The 20,184-nt window shown below is 46.2% G+C and overlaps 1 protein-coding gene across 6 annotated transcripts in view; it reads left to right on the top strand.

The window, feature by feature from the left end:
- LOC134080032 (RIMS-binding protein 2) overlaps positions 1–20,184 on the top strand; it is a 210,831-nt gene that overhangs the window by 26,526 nt on the left and 164,121 nt on the right. For 3 of the 6 annotated variants that reach the window (XM_062536236.1, XM_062536235.1, XM_062536234.1), the window contains exons 17-25: positions 3,642–3,711; positions 5,791–5,933; positions 6,372–6,540; positions 8,042–8,113; positions 8,763–8,816; positions 9,553–9,656; positions 10,176–10,247; positions 10,769–10,897; positions 11,985–14,815. In XM_062536236.1, coding sequence (XP_062392220.1) covers positions 3,642–3,711; positions 5,791–5,933; positions 6,372–6,540; positions 8,042–8,113; positions 8,763–8,816; positions 9,553–9,656; positions 10,176–10,247; positions 10,769–10,897; positions 11,985–12,263 — 1,092 coding nt within the window. In that variant the 3' untranslated portion in view covers positions 12,264–14,815. Of the gene's footprint in view, positions 1–3,641; positions 3,712–5,790; positions 5,934–6,371; positions 6,541–8,041; positions 8,114–8,762; positions 8,817–9,552; positions 9,657–10,175; positions 10,248–10,768; positions 10,898–11,984; positions 14,816–20,184 lie in introns of those variants that run through there. The other 3 variants (XR_009939155.1, XM_062536237.1, XM_062536238.1) reach the window with 3 other exon arrangements.

The following is a 20,184-nucleotide window of genomic DNA, read 5'->3' as shown; positions in this document are numbered from 1 at the left end:
TACAGTCACCCGCGGTTACGAGTCAGAAGACAATATTTGTAATCATATTTAGATGATTTGGAGTGGATCATTTGAGTGGAGATGGAGACGGTAGAGACGTCTCTAATAAAAACAAAGTTTTTAAAGAAGAAGACAGTGGTGCTAGTTTTGTTCTTAGCCCTTTTTTGCGAAGCCATTTATAAGTATAACCACTACAAAAACAGGCATGACCTACATGGCTCGCTACAAAAGCGGCACAGGTTATGTGTAGACAACTGCCACATTGGTTGCATTATTAGTCACAGTTATTAGTTAGTTATATCAGTCACAAACTATAACTCTATGCATTTCTATGGAGGGTTTGTTTTGAGTGCTGTGTCTCCTCATTAGAAAGTATCTGCCTCAAGTGCAGAAATGTGTGCCAGCACACAGCACACTCGGCTAAATGGCACTAGTGTCCCCATGTTGAACGCACGCTCTCTCACGCTTCCCCGACCAAAGCTTGTCCGAGGTAGCAACAGTAACTATGGGACTATCAATGGGAGGCGGGGGATGGGATCGGTCCATTCTCACGCCTCAAGCAACAAATAGCTTCATGTGCACCACAGTGACAGCTTGTCTCTGGGTAGGTCATGGTACCGTAAATGGTACCATGGTATCATGGGCGGTGGTAGTGTTGTGGTTAAGGAGCTGGGCTAGCGTGCAGTAGCCTGAAAGTTGTCCATGAGCAAGGCACTTAACCCCAAGTTGCTCCGGGGACAATGTAATGTAATCCTTTGTAATATAGTTGACAAATGTAAGTCACTTTGGACAAAAAAAGTGTCTGCTAAATGTATGTAATGTAATGTAATGTAAATTAACAATGTTGGCACAAGAGCCGATGACAAGTAGCTCAGTACAATAATAACAGTTTACTACCTGATTTTCGTCATTGTCTACCAGCGTTTTATGATCCGCGGCAGACCATCTGTAGCCTAGGCTGCGTAGTCTAGAGCCGTGAGTTGTGAAACGTTAGCGCTTTGTGTTTGTGCGTCGTAAGGGACGCAGTGTACAGGTAGGCTGACGTGATTAAGTAGGTTTCTGTTCCCATTGATGTGAAAGTTTTGCATAGCTCAGTAAGGACACACTGAATGTTAAGTTCACCTTTTGGAAATAAGCAGGTATCATTTTGTCTTTGTTGATATTCGCGGTTCAAGTTCAGATCAGGTTGATTTAAATCATCGAATGTATCTTGCCTACCACGCACCACTGACTGACGCAGACAGACACACAAATATAACACACCCACACACACACAGACTCACATATAACTCACACACTCACACACAGACATACACAGAAACACACATTCACACTCAGACAGAAATACTGCTCTGACTCTTGGGCCTTTCTTCTCCGCCTACTTTGTTTTCCTCCTATTTGTTCTTTTCGTGTTCTTGTCTTGCCGTTTTAATTTTCTCTTTTGTTCTCTCTCTCTCTCTCTCTGCACTCTTGCACGCCGCCCTCTTACCCACTCTTGGGTTTTGATGTGATTTGAATCTTCGGTGGGAATGCCGCACCACCTTCACCACCACTCTTTTGCACCGCAAACACTAACTTCTTACCCCCCCACTCCAAAAACCACCACCCACCCACACACACATACAACACACACACACAGCCCGAGGTGTGGGACAGCGACGAGGAGGTCATGGAGCGCATCATAAAGCTCCCGCCGCAGGTCTACCACAGCCAGCACCTGTTCAGCATCCCCGAGCTCACCGAGGAGGAGGACAACACCATGGACGAGGCCGAGCCCAGGCGACGGTCGGCCCGCTCCCGCGCCGCGCCCGTCCCGCATCCGCGCCGAGCACAGAGCGCCCGCCACCACGTCCGCGCCCAACCCGTGCCCGTGCCCCCGCCCCAGCCGCTGCACTCCAGCTTGCGGCCAGCCAGCCACCAGGGCCGCCGGCCGCAGCTCCACGTGCACTACGCCGACCAGCTGGCCACCGTCAGCTACCCCGAGGAGGAGGACGAGGAGTACGCAGAGTCCGACAGCAGCCTGTACGACGGGCCCGACAGCCGCAAGATCCGCTCGCGCCGGGCCGTCATCGCCGCCGCGCCGCCTCCTCCTCCCACCCATCGCCTGACGCACAGCGGAGGAGGAGCAGGAGGAGGAGGAGGAGGAGGAGACCGGCTCCGCAGGGAGGCCATGCTGCGGAACCAGATGAGCACGCACGTGGCCGACACGGTGGCGGTGGCCGCCAACCCTCCGCCGTGCGCGTCCGACGGGGCCTACCTGCTGAGCCGCACCGTGCACCGGGTCAAGTCGCCCACGGGCACGCGGCCCGAGATCGACGTGGAGTACGGCACCGACAACGACGACGAGACGGTGGCGCCGCCCTTTGACCCCGGCGAGGTGGTGGTGGACCAGATGAGCTCGGAGTGGTGGGTGGAGGGAGGACAGCACCACGACTGCCATCGGCCCGTACCGGCCCCCCGGAGAGCCAACCCTGGCAAGATGGCTCTCCCGGCCCCTGGGCACCACACATGGGTGTGTTAACAGGCTTGACCCCCAGAACCCCCAGAGTTACGCCCCACTCAGACCCACAGCCCTGCAGTGCCTCCCCCCCCCTTCTCTCTCGCTCAGCTCAGGAGAAAGGGCTGGAACCTTTTGCGTCCTTTTGAGTGTGTATCTGTGGAGCCATCCCTTCCTGTCTCCTAGTTCCTAGTTTCACCCAAGGATCTAGAATTGTGTGAGCACTGCAGTTAGTTGTAGTCGCCCGCATCTCCACCCTCTAAGCGCCATCTTGGATGAAAGGAGTAAACTCAAACCCCTCTCCCCCTCTTGCCTGCCTTCACAACACATGCAAATCCTCCCCACTCAGGAGCTCGATAGACATGAACCACAGTGCCTAAAGTGTGCACCAGTTCATATCTCTTCAAAGGGCACGTGCAAAAGGTTTTCAGCCAGTCCACGTCCATTCCACTCTGGCTGTCTTTGGATGTGTCCGGCTGCCCCCCCCCCCCCCTCCCTTGTAGGCCTCTGGTCTCTGGTCTCTGGTCCCACATCCTCCATAGCCCCCCTACCAACGACCGGCTAAGTGTGTGTCTTGTCTCTGACCGCTTTTTCTCCTTCCCCCCCTCTGGCTGTTGTGTCCAGCTTCAGGAGCTGGGAGTCTCTGTGTTTTTGCTCAGGCCGTAGCTCGTCCATGTGACGTCCAGCACCTGTCCAGCTCCTTTCCAGCTCTTCCTCGTCAGTAGCTGTGGACCTCTGCTTCATTTCCTCGCTCTTCCTTCTGTTGTGCTTTTTTTGCCCAGTGATTTTAATTGGAGAAAGTTGGTTGTTTTGAGATAATCTGAAGGACCATGGTCTTGGAGAAGTTTGTTAGATTAGGTTTATAGATCGAGAGAGGACCGTCAGAGTTGTTGAAAGGCTTTTAAGCGTATCTCTTCAGTCTCTGAAAACAACTCCAACTGTCCTTTTAAAAACTGTGTTACTGTGGTGTTTGTACTGTGTGTGTGTGTGTGTGTGTGTGTGTGTACAGTATGTGTGAGAGAGAGAGTGTGGTTATTTACTGCAGATGAGTGTCTGTGTGTGTGTGTTGTTGCTGAGTGTTGCACTCGTCGTGCAGTAGGACTCTAGTGCGGTTTGCCTAACCCTGACCCTTGACCCCCTGCAGGACGCCAGCGGCAGAGACCAGTCGATGGCGGAGGCCCCACTGTCCCGCTCTGAAGCCAGGCAGATGAAAGGTCAGTCTGTGCACGGCACCTCTACTGTCCTCCTCCATGCTCTCATCCATCCTCTGTGCCAATCTCCCTCCTCTCTCTCTCTCCCTTGCTCTCTCTCCCTCTCTTTCTGCCTCCTTTTCAATCTCTCTCGGCCTCTTCCTCTGTCTCTCTCTCACTCTTTCTCCCTCGCTTTCTGCCTCATTTTCACTATCTGCCTCCTCTCTCTCTCTCCCTCTCTTTCTGCCTTGTTTTCACTCTCTCTCTCTTTCCCTCTTTCTCTGCCTCCTCCTCCTCCTCCTCCTCCTCACTCTCTGTCTCACTCAGTCACACTCATACTGTAATGTGCTGGGTGTGAGATCTATGGAGGTGTTGCCTGAGTCTTGGCAGTACTCCCCCAGTCCAGAATGCCCCTGTCAGATTATCACTCACCACAGAGGGTGAGAGAGAGATAGAAAGAGAGAGAGAGCGAGAGAGAGAGAGAGAGCGCGAGTGCGAGTGGGGGAAGGGTCAGGTGAAGGGGGAGGGATGCTCAGCTGGGGTGGCTGCAGAGCTCAAAGCTAAGAACAGGCTTAACCCAAACTGGCTTGTCATGAGACAGGAGGAAGTGGCAACCATGAAAATAGTAACCCAGATTAGCCGCCAGCGAAACCAAGCCACAGCGCTACACAGCACTGCGCCGGCAAACGCCCTCTTCTCACGCTGTCCAGTGCCTTCTCAAACACAGCGCTGTGCTGACCAACTGCCCTCCTCTCTTGGCGTTCATTCTCTCTCAAACACAACACTACACTACACTATGCTGGCCGACAGCCATCTCCCATCCCATTCATTCTCCCTCAAACGCAGCCGTGCGCATGTTCCTGTCCCCAATGGCGGCGACCTATATCTGTTCTGCAGGAAAGCTAGGAGAGGAGCAATGTATGCACACACAATCACACACTGTCACGCACACACTGTCACAAACACACACACACACACACACACAAAGGACACTTGCATTCATACAAACACATACTGTATGCTCATTCTCTCTCTCACACTCACAAACACACACACACACACTCACACACACACACACACACGCACACACACACACACACACACCAGCATGGCGTAGCTTGTCCTGCCTGTCCCTCCATCCTTGACTGTTGGCCCAGTGCAGATGGACTGATCCTGCCTAATGAGATAGAAGGCGTCTCATTGGGAAAGCCAAAGTCAAGCAGAGACACTAATTGCCACTGTTGTAAATTTCATTCGAGCTGCATTACCTGCCCTCGTCACGTCCTGTCAAGCAACACCAGCGAGGCCCCTACGCCCATTCCACACCAGAGATTCCCCTACGCACACACACACACACACACACGTGCAGTACAGACAGAGGGCATGTGTGATGTCCGTCATCTTTTGGTCTGAGGTCCACTAGTGAAAGGGTCAAGGAGAATCAGGCCTTAATCAGGCCGCACCCCAGCCCCTTCCCTCATCTGGGCCATTTGAGCCATTTACTGGACATGTAGCCATGTCGTATTACTACCTCTGTGGGATAATTACAGAGACGTTTCTGGAACGTCAGAGATGCTAGTGATTTATACCTTGCAGTGTGATGTAGAAGGTGTCTTAAGGTGTGAACATGTGATGAATATGTTGGTGGATCGATCTCTCCCCCTCCCTCCCCCCTCTCTCTCTCTCTCTCTCTCTCGGCTCTCTCTTCCTCTCGCTCTCCCCCCTCAGGATCATGAGCGCACGTTCCTCAAGCGGCTCACATTGGCTTAGGCTCAGGGGGTTTAGCATGATTACCTCTCTTAGGGACACGCCTGGGCTGCGCCATTGCAAGCGCCACGGGGGTGGCAAGAGGGGCGGGGTAGGTGGTCGTCAGCTGACACGTGAACACTGACACCTAGTGTGTGTGTTTGTGTGCGTGTGTGTGTGCCCGTGTGTATGTGTGTGCGTGTGTGTGTGTGTGTGTGTGTGTATGCATATCTGTGCGTGTGTGTGTGCGTGTGTGCGTGTGCGTGTGCGTGTGTGTGTGTGTGTGTGTGTGTGCGTGTGTGTGTGTGCGTGCGTGCGTGCTTGCGTGCGTGCGTGCGTGTGTGTGTCTTCATTCAGAGGTCGGAGAGGCAGGGAGAGTGATCGGGGAGAACACAGTGCGGGTTTTCGTGGCCCTCTTCCCATACGACCCTGTCAGCATGTCACCTAATCCTGACGCGGTGGAGGAGGAGCTTCCCTTCCGAGAGGGACAGATCATCAAGGTACTGGCCAAGCACTCGCACTCCACCACCACCTGACTCCAAATGACCCAAATGTGTCCCCCATACGTCCATGTTGTGCACAACTCCTATAGAATATTCCCTCTTCACATACTTAGTAGTATAGTATATCTCTTTCGGGGGAACATCATACATTTGTGTTGGTTTAAAGCACTTGATTTTTATTTATAAGCCACGTTGTCCATGCGCAGTTGCCAGTTATTGTATATATTGAGGTAGAAGTGCAGTTTTACTGTATTTCAAAAGTAGGTTTGATTTCATACAAAACGTCTTTAATTAGTATACTGGATATGAAGAGTAATGAAATTATTTTTGTGCAATTACTGTAATGACGAGATGTAGTAACAACCACCCCCTACACACACACACACACACACACACACACACACACGCACACAAAACTCTTGTCTCCTGTCATAGGTGTATGGTGACAAAGATGCGGATGGCTTCTTCCGCGGCGAGAGTAATGGTCGGATGGGCTACGTCCCGTGCAACATGGTGTCCGAGATCCAGGTGGACGACATGGAGACACGCGACCAGCTGCTGGCCCAGGGCTTCCTCGCCACCGAGGCATCCATGGATAAGATAGGTAGGCTGAGCTGTCAATCATCCTCTTAAGCTCGACCCCACAACCCCTGCAGGGCGACCCTTTTCCTTTTTCCAATCAGCATTAGCCTCCATTAAGAGAAAAGCTCTCCTACAAGCTGCAAGCTATTGGTCATCTCCCCCCACTCCTAATAGCTGATTCCAGATCAACTGCTCCTGATTCATCTGAGAATAATACTCTGAGTATTGGTACAGTATATGGTGCAGGACCAGCTGTTAAAGGAATAACATGTCAGCATACCAGCATGCTTGTATTGTGTCACAGTGTACTGATCTCATTGATGTTGGTTTGTGTTAAATGGCATTGCCATCTGTGCATTGATTTTTTCTAATGTTTGCACCATTTGCTCTGGTCATCACTATTGATTGTTCTGAAGATCGTTCAATGTCTTTTGTTCGACGTCTGTGCGGCTGTTGTCCATTCCTCACTTTTCATAAATTTCCAACGGTCATCTGCATTCTCAGACATGATGTGCATCAGACAGCGAGTAGGAATGAAGCCATGACAAAAGTTTTTAAGTATTAGGACATTTTCCTCTAATGTCAACTTTTGTAATCTGTAAGTGTGTCGTTTTTGTGTAGACGCGCAGCGCAGCTGTAATGTTCCGGCAGATGTTTGCAGTTGCACAACTGTCAACATCTGTCTCAAGCTACAGTGCTCCATTTCCTCCACAGTTCTGAAGTCAACCAGCCGCTGAGAGGATAGAGAGTATTCTTAAGAGAGTGTGCCATGTTTGGTGCCTGTAACTGTAATGACTATAATTCAGGGGCCGTATTTCAACATAGAAAGATGGCCAGTTCTTGCCCTTAGTGTCATGTGGCTTCTTCATCGACTGCATGGGGAAAATGTACAATATGTATGTAGAATGGAACCAGCTGAATAAGTGTAGCTGTTAGGGAAAAAAAGAAGGCTATTTGGCAGAGACCCAAATCCAGTGGGTTAAAACCATGTGGCACCATGAAGGGTCATCATCCCCTCTCAACCCGTTGGGATTAACACGTGTGAGTCAACTGAACTGACTGAAATGCCTTCTCTTTTAAGTGAGAATTTGCCACCCCTTGTGCCTGTGGTTGTTGCTGACGAACTGTGGCTTTGCAGGGAGGGCCCTGGCCTGCTAGGCGCCCTGACCCCAGTGGGCCAGGAGTGGACGGCACACGCTAGCCTGTGTCCTGTTTCTTCCTTTTCAGAACGCTCTTGGCTCTGCAGACGTGTTTAACCGCCTCTCCTTCTCACTTTGTCTCACTGTCTCTTCCGCTGCTGGTTGGGTTCCTTTCTTCTTGCTCTCTTTTTTTATTGTCTTTCTTTTCTTGTTGTTTTGGGGTGTGTGTGTGTGTTTTTTTTTTTTTTTTGCGTTTGGTTCTCTGTGCCATTCATTCAAGTCTGCTGTCCTTGGTCTGCTTTTTTGCGTTGCTTATTTTCTGTTTACGATGTGTCTCCCCCAAAACAACAACCCCACCCCAAAACCCCCGACCCCTCCATAAAGGCACCACTCGCTCACACGCACAGCTTCCACGCCGCCCTGTTCCGCCGCCGAAACCTAGACGATCCAAGAAAGGTGTGTCTCGATGCTCGCCGTGTCTCCTCCCCCCCCCCACTCCCCTCCTTCTTTCTCTCTTTCTCTCTCTCTCACTCCCTCTCTCTCTCTCGCCTGCCTCTGCTCTCGCTTTGTTGCGAACCTTCTTTTTGAGTTTTATTTTGGATGTGCTCTGCTTTTGCAAGATCTCCTCGTTACATAACCATCATATCACTCAGCTGTAACATATTGCCCAGTGGTATATTGCAATACGCCATATGGCCAGATAAATTATGGCCTGCACTCCTCCATTTCACTGGCATACGTCATTGATAATACTTGTGCATGCTGGAGATCATGCTCCCCATATTAATGTCCATCAGAGCTCTAAACATTGTTAAACACTTGTGATGGTGCAGCTGAAGTTGGCCATACAGTCTTCCCCTTTGACCTCCATCTTGTCCCTGTTCTGTCCTTTGTTTCTGTGTGTGATTGGTTGGTGAGTCCCTAACCCCTCCCGTGATTGGCTGTGCCCTGTAGTGTATATTTCTATGTGTGTGTGTTATGTATGTGTGTGTGTGTGTGTGTGTGTGTACCTGGCCTGGGTGTGCTCGGCTGCAGTGTTGGTCTCTGAGCTCCTAGTGCTGAGCCCCTGCGGCCGATGGCTAACGTGCTTGTCTTTCCTGTCCAGTGGAATCGGCCGGAGTGTGGGACGACAGCTCTGTGGTTGACTCGTCCAGTCAAGGTTTGGCACCCCCACCCCACACACCCCATCCTCATAGCCCCCCCCCCCCTGTTTGTCTTCATGGCCCCATCTGTATCCTGCCTGGTCTTTAGTATGGGCATGGTTGGAGTGTGGGGTTGGCGGGGATGGGGTTCCCTTCTGAGTCTAACTGTTAACAGCATGTGACAGGACCGCATGGCCTGTGTGTGTGTCTGTGTGTGTGTGTGTGTGTTTACAGCATGTTTATCCACAGAGAACTCTAACTCTAACCTCTTTTACACTGTGTGGTCCATGTTCGCCTGCAGGTCATTTCTTTCTTAGGAACCATCTGCTGAGTGAAGATCCATTCAAGTGAATTCTCATCTCATTAACTCAGTAAAACGCATGCATTCATTAACCGTTAACTCTCTGTTTGGCCTTCTTTTTTTTTGACCATCCTACTTTTTTTTCAGATCCCTGCATGTTTACACTCTTCCTGCTCTGTGTGTAACTAAACGTTTGTATGTCCGTCCGTGTCCGTGATGTTTACAGTGTACGCATGTATGTATGTTGCAATGTGCAAACCATGTTCATGAGTATGGTACTTTTTTTTGATTTTTGTTTTTTGCTAAGTTGTTAAGGTATATATGCATAGTGGTTTAAACATGAGCTGAGGGTTGGGAGGTGGATGAAGGAAGCGCTTTTGCTATTCCCGTTACTTGTGCCTCCATGGACAGGGCACGTAAACACTCTTGTCATCTCGATTCCTTTTCGACAGATCGGAGCCAATCAGGAGCTGCCACGGGCAACCCGGGGCCACGGAGAATGGTGGCCATCTTTGACTATGATCCGCGAGAGAGCTCTCCCAATGCAGACATAGAGGTGAGGCCTCCACCATGTGCTTGCCTGCTGGTGACTTCCTTTGCGTCACATCCTCATTACATCTGTAATTATCACATTAGGACATCAAGGACACAGATACATGCATTTACATTCATTACATTAAGCAGATGCTTTTATCCAAAAACAACTTGGAGCAAATTCAACATTCAAGCAATCGTACTGAAGAGACCGTAGCTAGGGATTACTACTGCATCGGTCACTTCTGTTACTAGAGGATAAGAGTGTCGACATTCTGAGTACTAGTCACAGTGTAGTTGGAGGTGAAGGTGGTAGATGAAGGAGATAGAGGAGGGAAGAGCGGGAAGTACATGGTAACTGTGTATTAGATGTGTTTGGTTAGATACATGTAGATTCCAGTGTATCCTGCATTGCGTCACACTGTAGTTTATCAGTCATTTCACCTTAACAGAGACCAGGATGCCTCATCATTATTACCCTGCTCACTGTAGACCTCTCTCAGTGTCTCATGTGTCTTTTTTCCCTCTCCCCCCTCCTCAGGCGGAGTTGACCTTCAGCGCTGGGGACATCATCTATGTGTTTGGTGACATGGACGCCGACGGCTTCTTCTATGTGAGTGGGCGTAGCGGGGAACAGTTCTGTTTTTCTCTCATTTTCTCTGCGGTCTCAGAACCTACACCTCACTTGTTGTCAGATGAGGAAATGTCGAGTCATTTTCCCGTCATGATTTAAAACCACACAACCAGCTCTACCTCAAGCAGGTTTTGCTTGGGAAAAAAAGGCATGTTTAGGTTTCCGTGCTGTTGAGGTCATAGACTTGTTGATTTTTGGCGCGGATCACTCCAGGAATTAGTACCCATGTTAAGGTCATGTTAATAGTGAGCATGTTGACGTATTAGTCTGCCAGGCTTCCTATCATGTACATTTTAATTACACATCAACTTCTAAAACCTGCAAAATAAGTAACCCTTTCAGGTCATTTACACTGATAGTGGTAGATTGACATGGTTTGGATACAGTTGCCAGCTGTAATTGGGTTCACAGCTGAACGGAAGGCTAGAACGGGGTTGAACCATGGAGCGCGGTCTGAGGGTTGACCTGTCTGACTGAACGTCTGTTTGTGAAAACCACAGGGAGACCTGAACGGACACAAAGGCCTGGTCCCGTCCAACTTCCTACAGCCCTTCCCCGAGACCGTAGAGGAGTTAGGTGGGGCTGCAGCGATGGACCACCTTGTAGTGATGGATGCTAGGAGAGACCCGGTGAGCTCAACGTCCCTAGACGGTTCCTTTCTTACGAATGTCTGTCGCTACACAGCACTTTATCATCACTGTTCACTGTCATTTCCTGTATTGCCTCTGGTCTATGTCTGTTAGCTGTTGAAGAGTTTGTTGAGTTTTGCATGCGTTTGGTTTTACAATACTGTGTCTCTTTTTTTCCACCCTCCCCTTACTTCCTGCATGACCCAATGCAGAGATACAGGCGAAGTGTGCACAAGCGTAAAGCGTAAGTGTTTATTCTGGACGAGTAAAGACCCCCCTCCTCCTCCTCCTCATAGCCTCCTGTTGCCTTGTAGCATTCCCAGTCCCCTGCCATTAACAAGACCCCAGCGTTAATATTGTAGCCTTCTAAAAGTCATAACAGGCCCTTCATTTGTCTGTCTTTTGGACCAACTGCAGGCCCCATTATGTTTTGATGTAATGTGCTTTGATCGTGGAAGTCATCCCCGTCCTACCCCACCCACCCTGCACTAGTTGGCCAAAGACATGTTAACAGATATGGCTAAAAGAAGTCATAGCTCACACCCTTTTTGAGCGATATCACATCAGGAAATGCTTCAATCATTAACAGTAACATTGCTATGATTCTCAAAGCAGGAAGTTGACAGACATGCTTATTTATTAATAGTTATATAGTTATTCTGGTACTGGTGATAAATCATGCATGCTATTCATTAAAACGATCAGCTCATGATTTATTTATTGATCATGAATTTGAATAGAGTTCATGATCGTATGTGGTCACCGCAGTCCAATGACTTTTTCTCAGCTACAGATGAGACAAATCTGTATTTAGTGCACAGACATCTTAGTGCTTCTGTCAGCACTGGAATCCCCCTCTCTTCCAACTGCTAAACCACAACCCAGTCGGGGGGTTTAGGTCGTTGGTGGTGAGCAACATAACAAAGACCACATGGATCAGCTTCTGCAGTTTGTGTTCACCTCGGTAATCGGATGACTCACTGTCTGGATAGCGTGTTTCCACTACCAGTTTATGTGAATGGCTAGTTTAACTACCTCACTGCTAAGGGGGTCACATGCTCACATTTGACCCCTGACCCTTCCCCAGGTGAGGGAGGGCGCGCCCCAGGAGCGGGACGACCTGGCGGGGGACACTGAACCAGACAGGACCACGCCGTCCGGACCGGAACCCGACGCCGACCCAGACCCAGAGCCCACTCTAGGACCACTCCCCGAGGCTCCGGCCAGCGGTGGCCCTACCCCGACCACCGCCTCCGACAGCCCCCTGCCCACTGACCCGTCCTCCCTCTCGGGCAAGAAGAAGAAGGGCTTCTTCTCCAAAGGAAAGAGGCTGTTTAAAAAGCTGGGATCCAGCAAGAAGGAGTGAACGCTGTGACTGTTTGTTTGTTTGTTTTTATTATTTGTTTGTTTTTAATCCTCCCCATACAGGAAGCACTTTTTTTTATGTTGGTTAGTCTCAAATTAATCTTATTTAATTGTAATATGTATTATACAATAAGACTAGTTTCACTGTGCTAGGCTCTCCTAGATGGAGGCTTCCTAAGAATATATACCATAATGTAACACAATACTTGGGATGACATCATCTTAAGAATCAGCTGCACCCTGCATGGCTCCAAAGTGTCCCATTATAAGACACTAGATTAAGCAAGAGTAGTACACACTGGCAAGCTATTTGTTTAGGTGCAGCAATGGGCTTAAAACACTAAACTAACACTAAAAATGCATCCTCTGTAGGTCCGTTTTGAAGAGTCTGAATATAACAAAACACAATGCAGCATAAAAGTATAAACGTTGGTTAACCTTTTCTTAAAGTGTACATGCCGCAGACCCAGTCAGAGCCATCTGTGGGTGTTAGACGCTAATGACATTATGCAGCTTATGCTCTAAGGAAGACAAAACTCATGGTTGTCTTCGCTGTCACAAGTAAATATTTCTCTCATATTTTCACGCTTTTTTCTCTTTCTGGCACACTGACACAAGGGACCGTAGGAAAATGGCCCGTGCTCTCAGTAAAATGTAAACCCTAACAGTGTGTGTTTGGCCAGAATGACGGACGTCTGTTAGAAGTGACTGGTGATCGTTGCGTGAGCGCGTAAGCCTCACACAAGCTATGTGGACAAGCATGTGAGCGTGAGCGTGTGCGAGTGCAAGTTTGGCTTTGCCTGTTTTCAGATGTTGTCTCGGAACTCGTACTTGAGTGGTTTCTTTTACTTTTTTTTTTTGTTGTGGTGCGGACGCGCGTTTTTGTGTTTGTTACGGTAAACGTGTGTGTGTGTGTGTGTGTGTGTGTGTGTGTGTAAGTTAGCGTGTGTGAGTTCGCACTTAAGAGCGTGTATATGTGGGACGATGTTGCAGTGGTCTGCCTTGAGCCTGTCTTTTTTTTGTTTGTGAAAAGATCTGTTACTTTTATTCTGTTGCTTTGCCTCCGTTTTAGGAGTGATCGAGTTATTTTTAAGTATTCTACACAAACTCATACTTATTCAATAACGCTAGAGGCTACACATTTGTCATACAAACAGTGAATGACAAAAACACACAAATGGTTATAGGACCATGGACTAAAGAAATGTGAGTGTAGCCAAACTGTTTGTTCATTGGTACCACCACTACAATATGCAGTAATTGTTCTTTTTGGAATTATTTTGTTTATTTGTTTTTGTTTATTTTTCTGTGTGTGTTTGTCATTACAGGGCTCATGTGAACTTCTCAGGTTTAACGTGTAGTTTATCAGCTTTGTGTGTTAAGCTGTGGCTGTTTGAACCGCAGGATACGATTCTTGCCAAATCATTAGGTGCTCAGCATGTTACTATGACAACTAGACACCTACCATCAAACACCAGCCAATAAGTGGGAGTGGGTCGAAGCACGACTGACTTCGGAGAAGCAGCCAGACATGGGTGTTGTCAGTACATTTTCAACAATGTTTTGTTGTTGAAAAGTTGCTGAAAGTTAAAATTACTGAACTTGAGAAACTCCTGCAATAGAAGCTAAATGGAGGTAAAAAAAAATTGCCAAGGACCTTACCAACGCAGTCTTGGTTGGGCTTTTGAGTAGAGGGAGGGTCAGAGGTCATCTCTGAAAACTTGCTGAATTGTACAGTCACTCGCAACATATCCCTCGATGGCCTTTAGTCAACCTGCACTTCCCCTGCTGCGCTGTAGGCAATAGTGTTAACCATTAGCGATGCTACTGCAAGCTTCAGGGACGCAACAGACCTGGTCTGCCCACTACCCATAACCCTACGCCAGTCCAGCTCCGCAGTTTAACTAGAAGATGACCGCAGCAGCACTCTAGATTACCAGCTGTAATGTTTAGCCTTATAAGACGTTGTTTAGTCTTAATTTGTTGTTTACACTGTACTTGTACTGACTGCATGCATAATGACTTTTATGCCCATGTTTGGCCTTATGGATTTATTTATATATTTATAGATTGACCAGGCATTTTGTTTTGCAGTGTTTTTTTTTTTTTTTGTAGTAGTATTTTTGAGGGTGTTGGTAAATGCAGAGGAGGCCTAGTATGTTTAGATTGAAACTGCAGAAGGCCGGTCTGTATATAATGCACAGTGTTTTGGTCCCAATCAGTGTCACAGCTCTGACTTTGTGGTATGATGTTTTTTTCATACAGCGAGAGACTTTATTCTTTTGTCCGTCCAAACAAAGCTTGTTTCCATTTTTTTTGTACATTGAGGTTTTTATTACCAATTCTTTTTTTCGACACTTGCTTGTAAATACAATTTTTTGTTGTTATTGTTCTCAGATTTGTCTTTTTTGCATGATACAGCAGTGTTTTGATTGAGGAGAAAGAACATCCGCGGTTGGACTCCTGAGAGTCCTCAACTTGAAAGTGCAGAGATTGTTTTCATCTTTCAATATGGACCTTTTTACTAAAATAAAAGTCTATTTTCACATAAAATATCAGTGGTGTGGCACAGTGAGTTTGTCCTGTAGTGTAGTATTGTGTGTGTGTGTGTGAGAGAGAGAGAGATAGAGAGACTTCATCATTATAGAATAACAACATGCTGCCAACTGATTTGATTCATAATGCATTTATTTCAGCAAAGTCATAAAATTCACATACACAGGTAATGATGTAATGCCCAACTCAAGCAAAACAACCACAAAATAAATGTAAGCACATCTCATGCATCACCATATCTTCATCCAGCCATGTTAAAAAAAAAAGAGTCCCTGCAGAGTTTCGCATTGCGTGCACAGTTCACGTGGATCTCTGAGATGTGTAACACAGTGACTTGTGCACTGCATTCTGAAACAAAGCAGCTTCCTCTTTTTCTTCCCCTCTCTCTATCTCTTTCTCTTTTTCTTCGGGTGTTTCTTTGTCCGTCGTGACTCTCCGTTGCCAACAGTACCCTCATCCATAAAGTAGGAAACACTACACTTTGGCCAGGGGTTTAGTAGTGCTTTCTACTTTATGGATGACTATACTGAACTTGCCAGGGTCCTCCTTCCTGGCCTTGTCTGTAGATCTTGAACCCCACACACACTCTGTAAAGAATGCAATTCAAACTTCACACTGCAAACACATCAGCCCCACCCAAAACTATCCAGTCAGTCATTGAATACTTTGCCTCCACTCATTAGTAAAAAGTTGCAATGACGTGCAGACTTATAAACAGTATAGTACATCGATGATGTGATATGCCTAAAATTCAGTTTCAATGGCAGTGAATGGAAAATAATAAATAAAATGTCTGCTCGTATCTAAGAGAACACTTAATTGTATGAACAGATGGTGTTATTTAACAGTGCAATCATTATAAAAGTAGATTAAGAAAGTCAGTTAAGTATTTAATACTGCCAATTAATAGAAAATAGATAAGAATGTATTAATTCTTGATAATAATAACTCTTTGATACGATCCGTTGTACATGACTGAGGAAGCCATTTTGTTTGCCGTGAGTAAGCTGTTTCTTACAACTGAGCTCTTTTTTTAAAAAAAGTAATTAAAGTATTTAGAAACTATTTGTCCTCATTGGCAAATGATTACAGATAAAATCATCTGACATTTGACATGATTTGCTCAATTAAATCTTATAAAGTAATGACCAAGCTCTCAAAAATGTCGGACTTTTGCAAGACTTTGTTCCGAGTGTTCATTTTTTGAATGGTAAATATTTTTCTTGTTCCTGCCTTAAGCCTTGCCTTATAACTGAATGCAAAAAGTGCCTGAAATTCCAGTTGATATGACAGTTAGAAAAAAATGCAACATCTACCATGTATTGAAGTTTCTATTCTATTCCATGTGCCCATTCATTTAAACAAAATTCACAAAATTAACATTTACCATTTCTTAAAAAAATATATAATAATGAATGAAGAATATGCCTCAGATGCTGCATAACTCGTACCACACATCCAAACCTGATCGGAGGTGTCATAAAGTCATTAGTTGCCCTGGTTCTTCTTTTTTTAAAAAAATAAAATAAAAAAAATAAAGCGATGGTCTTGTCCTTTGGTCTTACCAGTTGTCCTCGTCTTGGCTCAAACAGAAATGGGGCAGAGAAGGAGAAGTTCTCCTATTTAACCCTCTCCTGCCCCACGTGGTCCAAACCACAGGAAGAGGTCTAACAGTCATAGTCTCATCCTCTCTCTTCTCACCAACATCTTACTACTTGTACTCTTTCACTTGCTCTTTCTCATGCAGTCCCCCAACCTCTTTGTCTTTGTCTTAAGACAGTTAGATTGACATACTCTGGAGTTTAAAACAAAGCAAAACAAAACAAAAACTCCAGAGGAGTATTCTTTTTGATCAGAGTGTCGGTGTGCTCAGTTGTGATACTTGTTCACTATGTTCAACCAGAGACCAAGCATGCCCATTTCAGCAACTGTCCTACAATTTGCAACCTTTTGGCTTAGTTACTGAGAAGAATGAATGCTCCGATTATCATTTTTGTCAGCTTCAATTATTTGTCTCCCAGGTATTTATCCACTCTCCTCATGTCCTGATTTATAATTCCCTCATTAACATGTCCTCCCTCTAGCTCCACACCAAAATTGCATCCTATCTGAACTCATTGGCACGTATTGCTTTGCTGTGCTCAAGACCACATGACCAAGCATCTCCATTTCCCAATTTACAATATTGAGGATCGTTGCAACACAAGGGCTGTAAAAGTGCTGCAGAAGTGCACTTATGTGGGGGCATTATTGGTCCTGTGTGGAAGAAGCAGTGAGGTGGCAAGTGGACTGGGGAGGGGGCAGTAACTGGTGAGGTCCTGATATATAGTCAGAGTGTCCTTCTATTATGTAAGTACAAAAACAATACCAGTCAAATTAATGAAACTGCAAGGGGTTATTTGAACTGAGAATGCCTTTGATGGTAGTCAACAGCACACAGCTTATTTCCTGTCTGTGTGTGGTTGACAGGGGTGCTTCAGATTGAACTCAATGTTCTTTTTTCATAAACAAGCATTATTTTATCCCTTGTACTTGTTCCTTTTCAGGCCATAACAGTGTCTTCCTGGAAATTCTTGTCCTAGCCATGCTGGTGTGTACTTCTACATTTTGAAACCATTCTCACCATCTGCAGATAAGGTCAGTGGCTAATACAGGTGAGGTGCTAAAAACATGCCTTCAGATATTTCCCAGCTTGGATCTGCAATGTCAGTAAATGTCTTGCCGTGTACCGATGACCTCTTGCGTGTACCGTACTGGAGACAGGCTACCCGATGGCGCCGTTAGAGACAGAGCTAGAGGACATCGCTGTCTTTTTTGCCCACAGGCCGCAAAGGGAGCCATTTTCTCACATTGTCTCAGCAGAAAGAGAGTGGCGGAGGGAGAGGAAGTGGGGGAAGGGTGCACCACAGCAGCTGAAAGTACACTGATCTGAGGACAGCAGGGACTTCACACATCACTTTTTTCCCCCTCCCCAGGTTTGCTAAAGGACATCTGCCATAGATGAACAACACTTACAGGAACTCTCACTATTGCCGTGACAGTGGGTTTCTGCCATTTTTGTTCATTTACACAGCTTCCACACTGTTGCTAATGCATTTAACTCATTCATTATAAGAATGTTATGCACTCAAAATGCATTGTAATAATATGAAACACTCCACATTCATGTTCAACACTCCAACATTTCTTTCAATTAATACTGAACAATATCTTGCATCACATCCTCACAGGTAGGTGGTTTTCACACATTGCAGGGACCATGTTATTATTTAAATACACAGCAAAGTTTCAATTCCCCATCAAACGTGTGAACGCTCGAAACATCAGCGCGGTGGAGAACATGAGAATGCGTGAGTGCTCGTAACCATGAGAACGTGTGAGTGACAGCACAGCGCGGGACAGTAGGAGGGGCCTGCGGTGTGGGAGGTTATCGAAGCGTGCTGGAGAGAGAGGGAGGGAAAAAGGTGCGGTGAGCAAGTGTGCCATCGACTGAGGGCTGTTAAGGTTTCACTATTACTTGCCCCGGCGCTCCTATTTTCCACCCAGAAGGCTGGGGCCTCCGCCTGGTGCAGATATGCGTAGTGTCAGTTAAGGCACAGAGCCTGGTGGAAAATGAGTGACCCTTAACTGGCAGGTTACACATAAGCTACAACAGGCAAATATCAGGTGCCGTCCCCCGTGTCATGTAATAGCAGAAATGCTGATTATCGAGAGTTGTTATTGTGAGATTTCTTTCCTCAAATACGGGAAGACCAGGGGGTTTATCTGCAAAACATTTTTTTTTTTTTTTTTAAGAAAAGGTGTGTACAAGATGAGGCCATGGTTTAGTGCAGTGGGCCCACAGCAGAAGACTCATAACAGCACAAGAGTACAGAGGTTAAAAACATTTCAGTCCAAATGAGACAGAATATGAACTTGAGTGAACAGAAAAAGGAGTCACAGAAAGTGTACCCCAGGTTAGAGCCCTGTTCAGAGCCACTGTTCAGTGCCACAGCATATAGAGCCTACAAAAATCACACTATCCCATATTTGTGTTTACTTGCGGAGGTTTGTATGTCTATGAAGAGAAGGTCTATGACTGAAAGCTAGAATAAGTTGGAAGACATTTTTGCTCAGATCCTGTGCTTGCCTGTTGACCTTAAATTCCAGCACCTCAACCACCAGATGAGTGATGTTTGTTTGTCTCTAGATATGTAACATTGCCGTAGTCACGATTTGTACTTTTTATGAATCCTATCAGGTTGTAAAGATGGTTCTACCTTTGCTTTTATATCTAAAACTGAGCTCTAACTAGCTTTGTATACTTGGTTTGCAAAACACTATCTACCGAACTCTTGTCTCTGATACATGCTAACTTTATAACTGAGATATTTCAGTGATATATTTAACTTGTGGTGTAAAAACTGAACTTTCACTTTCGCGCGTTTTTTACCCCATGCACACTTTTACACCCGCATAGTAAAGACTGGTAGATGGCTGGTGCAAGTGTATTTATCATACTCAACCAACACGAGACTGAGGACATTATAAACCCTATTGAAAGATCCACAAATATACTGCTGAAAAGGCAAAAAGATTAAGAGATTAAGATATTCAAAATAATGATTTTGTCAGATATGTTATTCCTACGAACATGAATGTATCTCTTACAAGCATACTGGTACTGATATCCATTACATTCACTGTCCTGTGTTGGACTCAAAGTGTACATAACTGCAGTGTATGTCTATGCTGCACTAAGGCCCACCAGTGATTAAATTAAATGTACTGTAGCTCTTGTAATTTGCAGGTTGAGGTTGAGATTACTATGTATTGAGCAATAAAGCCTAGACCTCAGTGAAGCCATAGTGTCTATTCAGATATACCTTATCTGGGCCGGCAGCCATTTCCCCTCCCAGCTTCTCTCGCTCTCTCTCTCTCTCTCTCTCGCACACACACACACACTCACACACACACACACACACACACACACACACACACTTACGCACACAGAATACAAGCTCTAAACCTGTCTCTGTGTCAGACAGTGTGTCACAATGTCTAGTTCAGCAAATGGAAACACTTGCGCCAGACAAGTATGTTTTATCTTTCACACAGCTCAGTTGAAGAATATTATAATTGCTATATAAGATTGGATGTAGGTCATATGAAGAATTATGAGCAACACTGTGGGTGTGCGTGGGTGGGTGTGTGGGTGTGTTTATGCTCATATCGCTGAGTATCTTCATTCCTACAAGAAAATTCTTCTCTGTCCTAAAAGTTGTAGCAAGGACTCAACAAAAACACCTCAAAATCTCCCTAAAAATTCTTACAAAAATGTGCAAGTAGAATCAATTAATATTTATGTGTGAAAATTACCACACATA

Source organism: Sardina pilchardus, chromosome 5 (genome assembly GCF_963854185.1).
Source record: "Sardina pilchardus chromosome 5, fSarPil1.1, whole genome shotgun sequence".
NCBI lineage: Eukaryota > Metazoa > Chordata > Actinopteri > Clupeiformes > Clupeidae > Sardina > Sardina pilchardus.
Note: the sequence above shows the minus strand (reverse complement) of the source record. Positions and strands in the feature narration are given on the sequence as shown.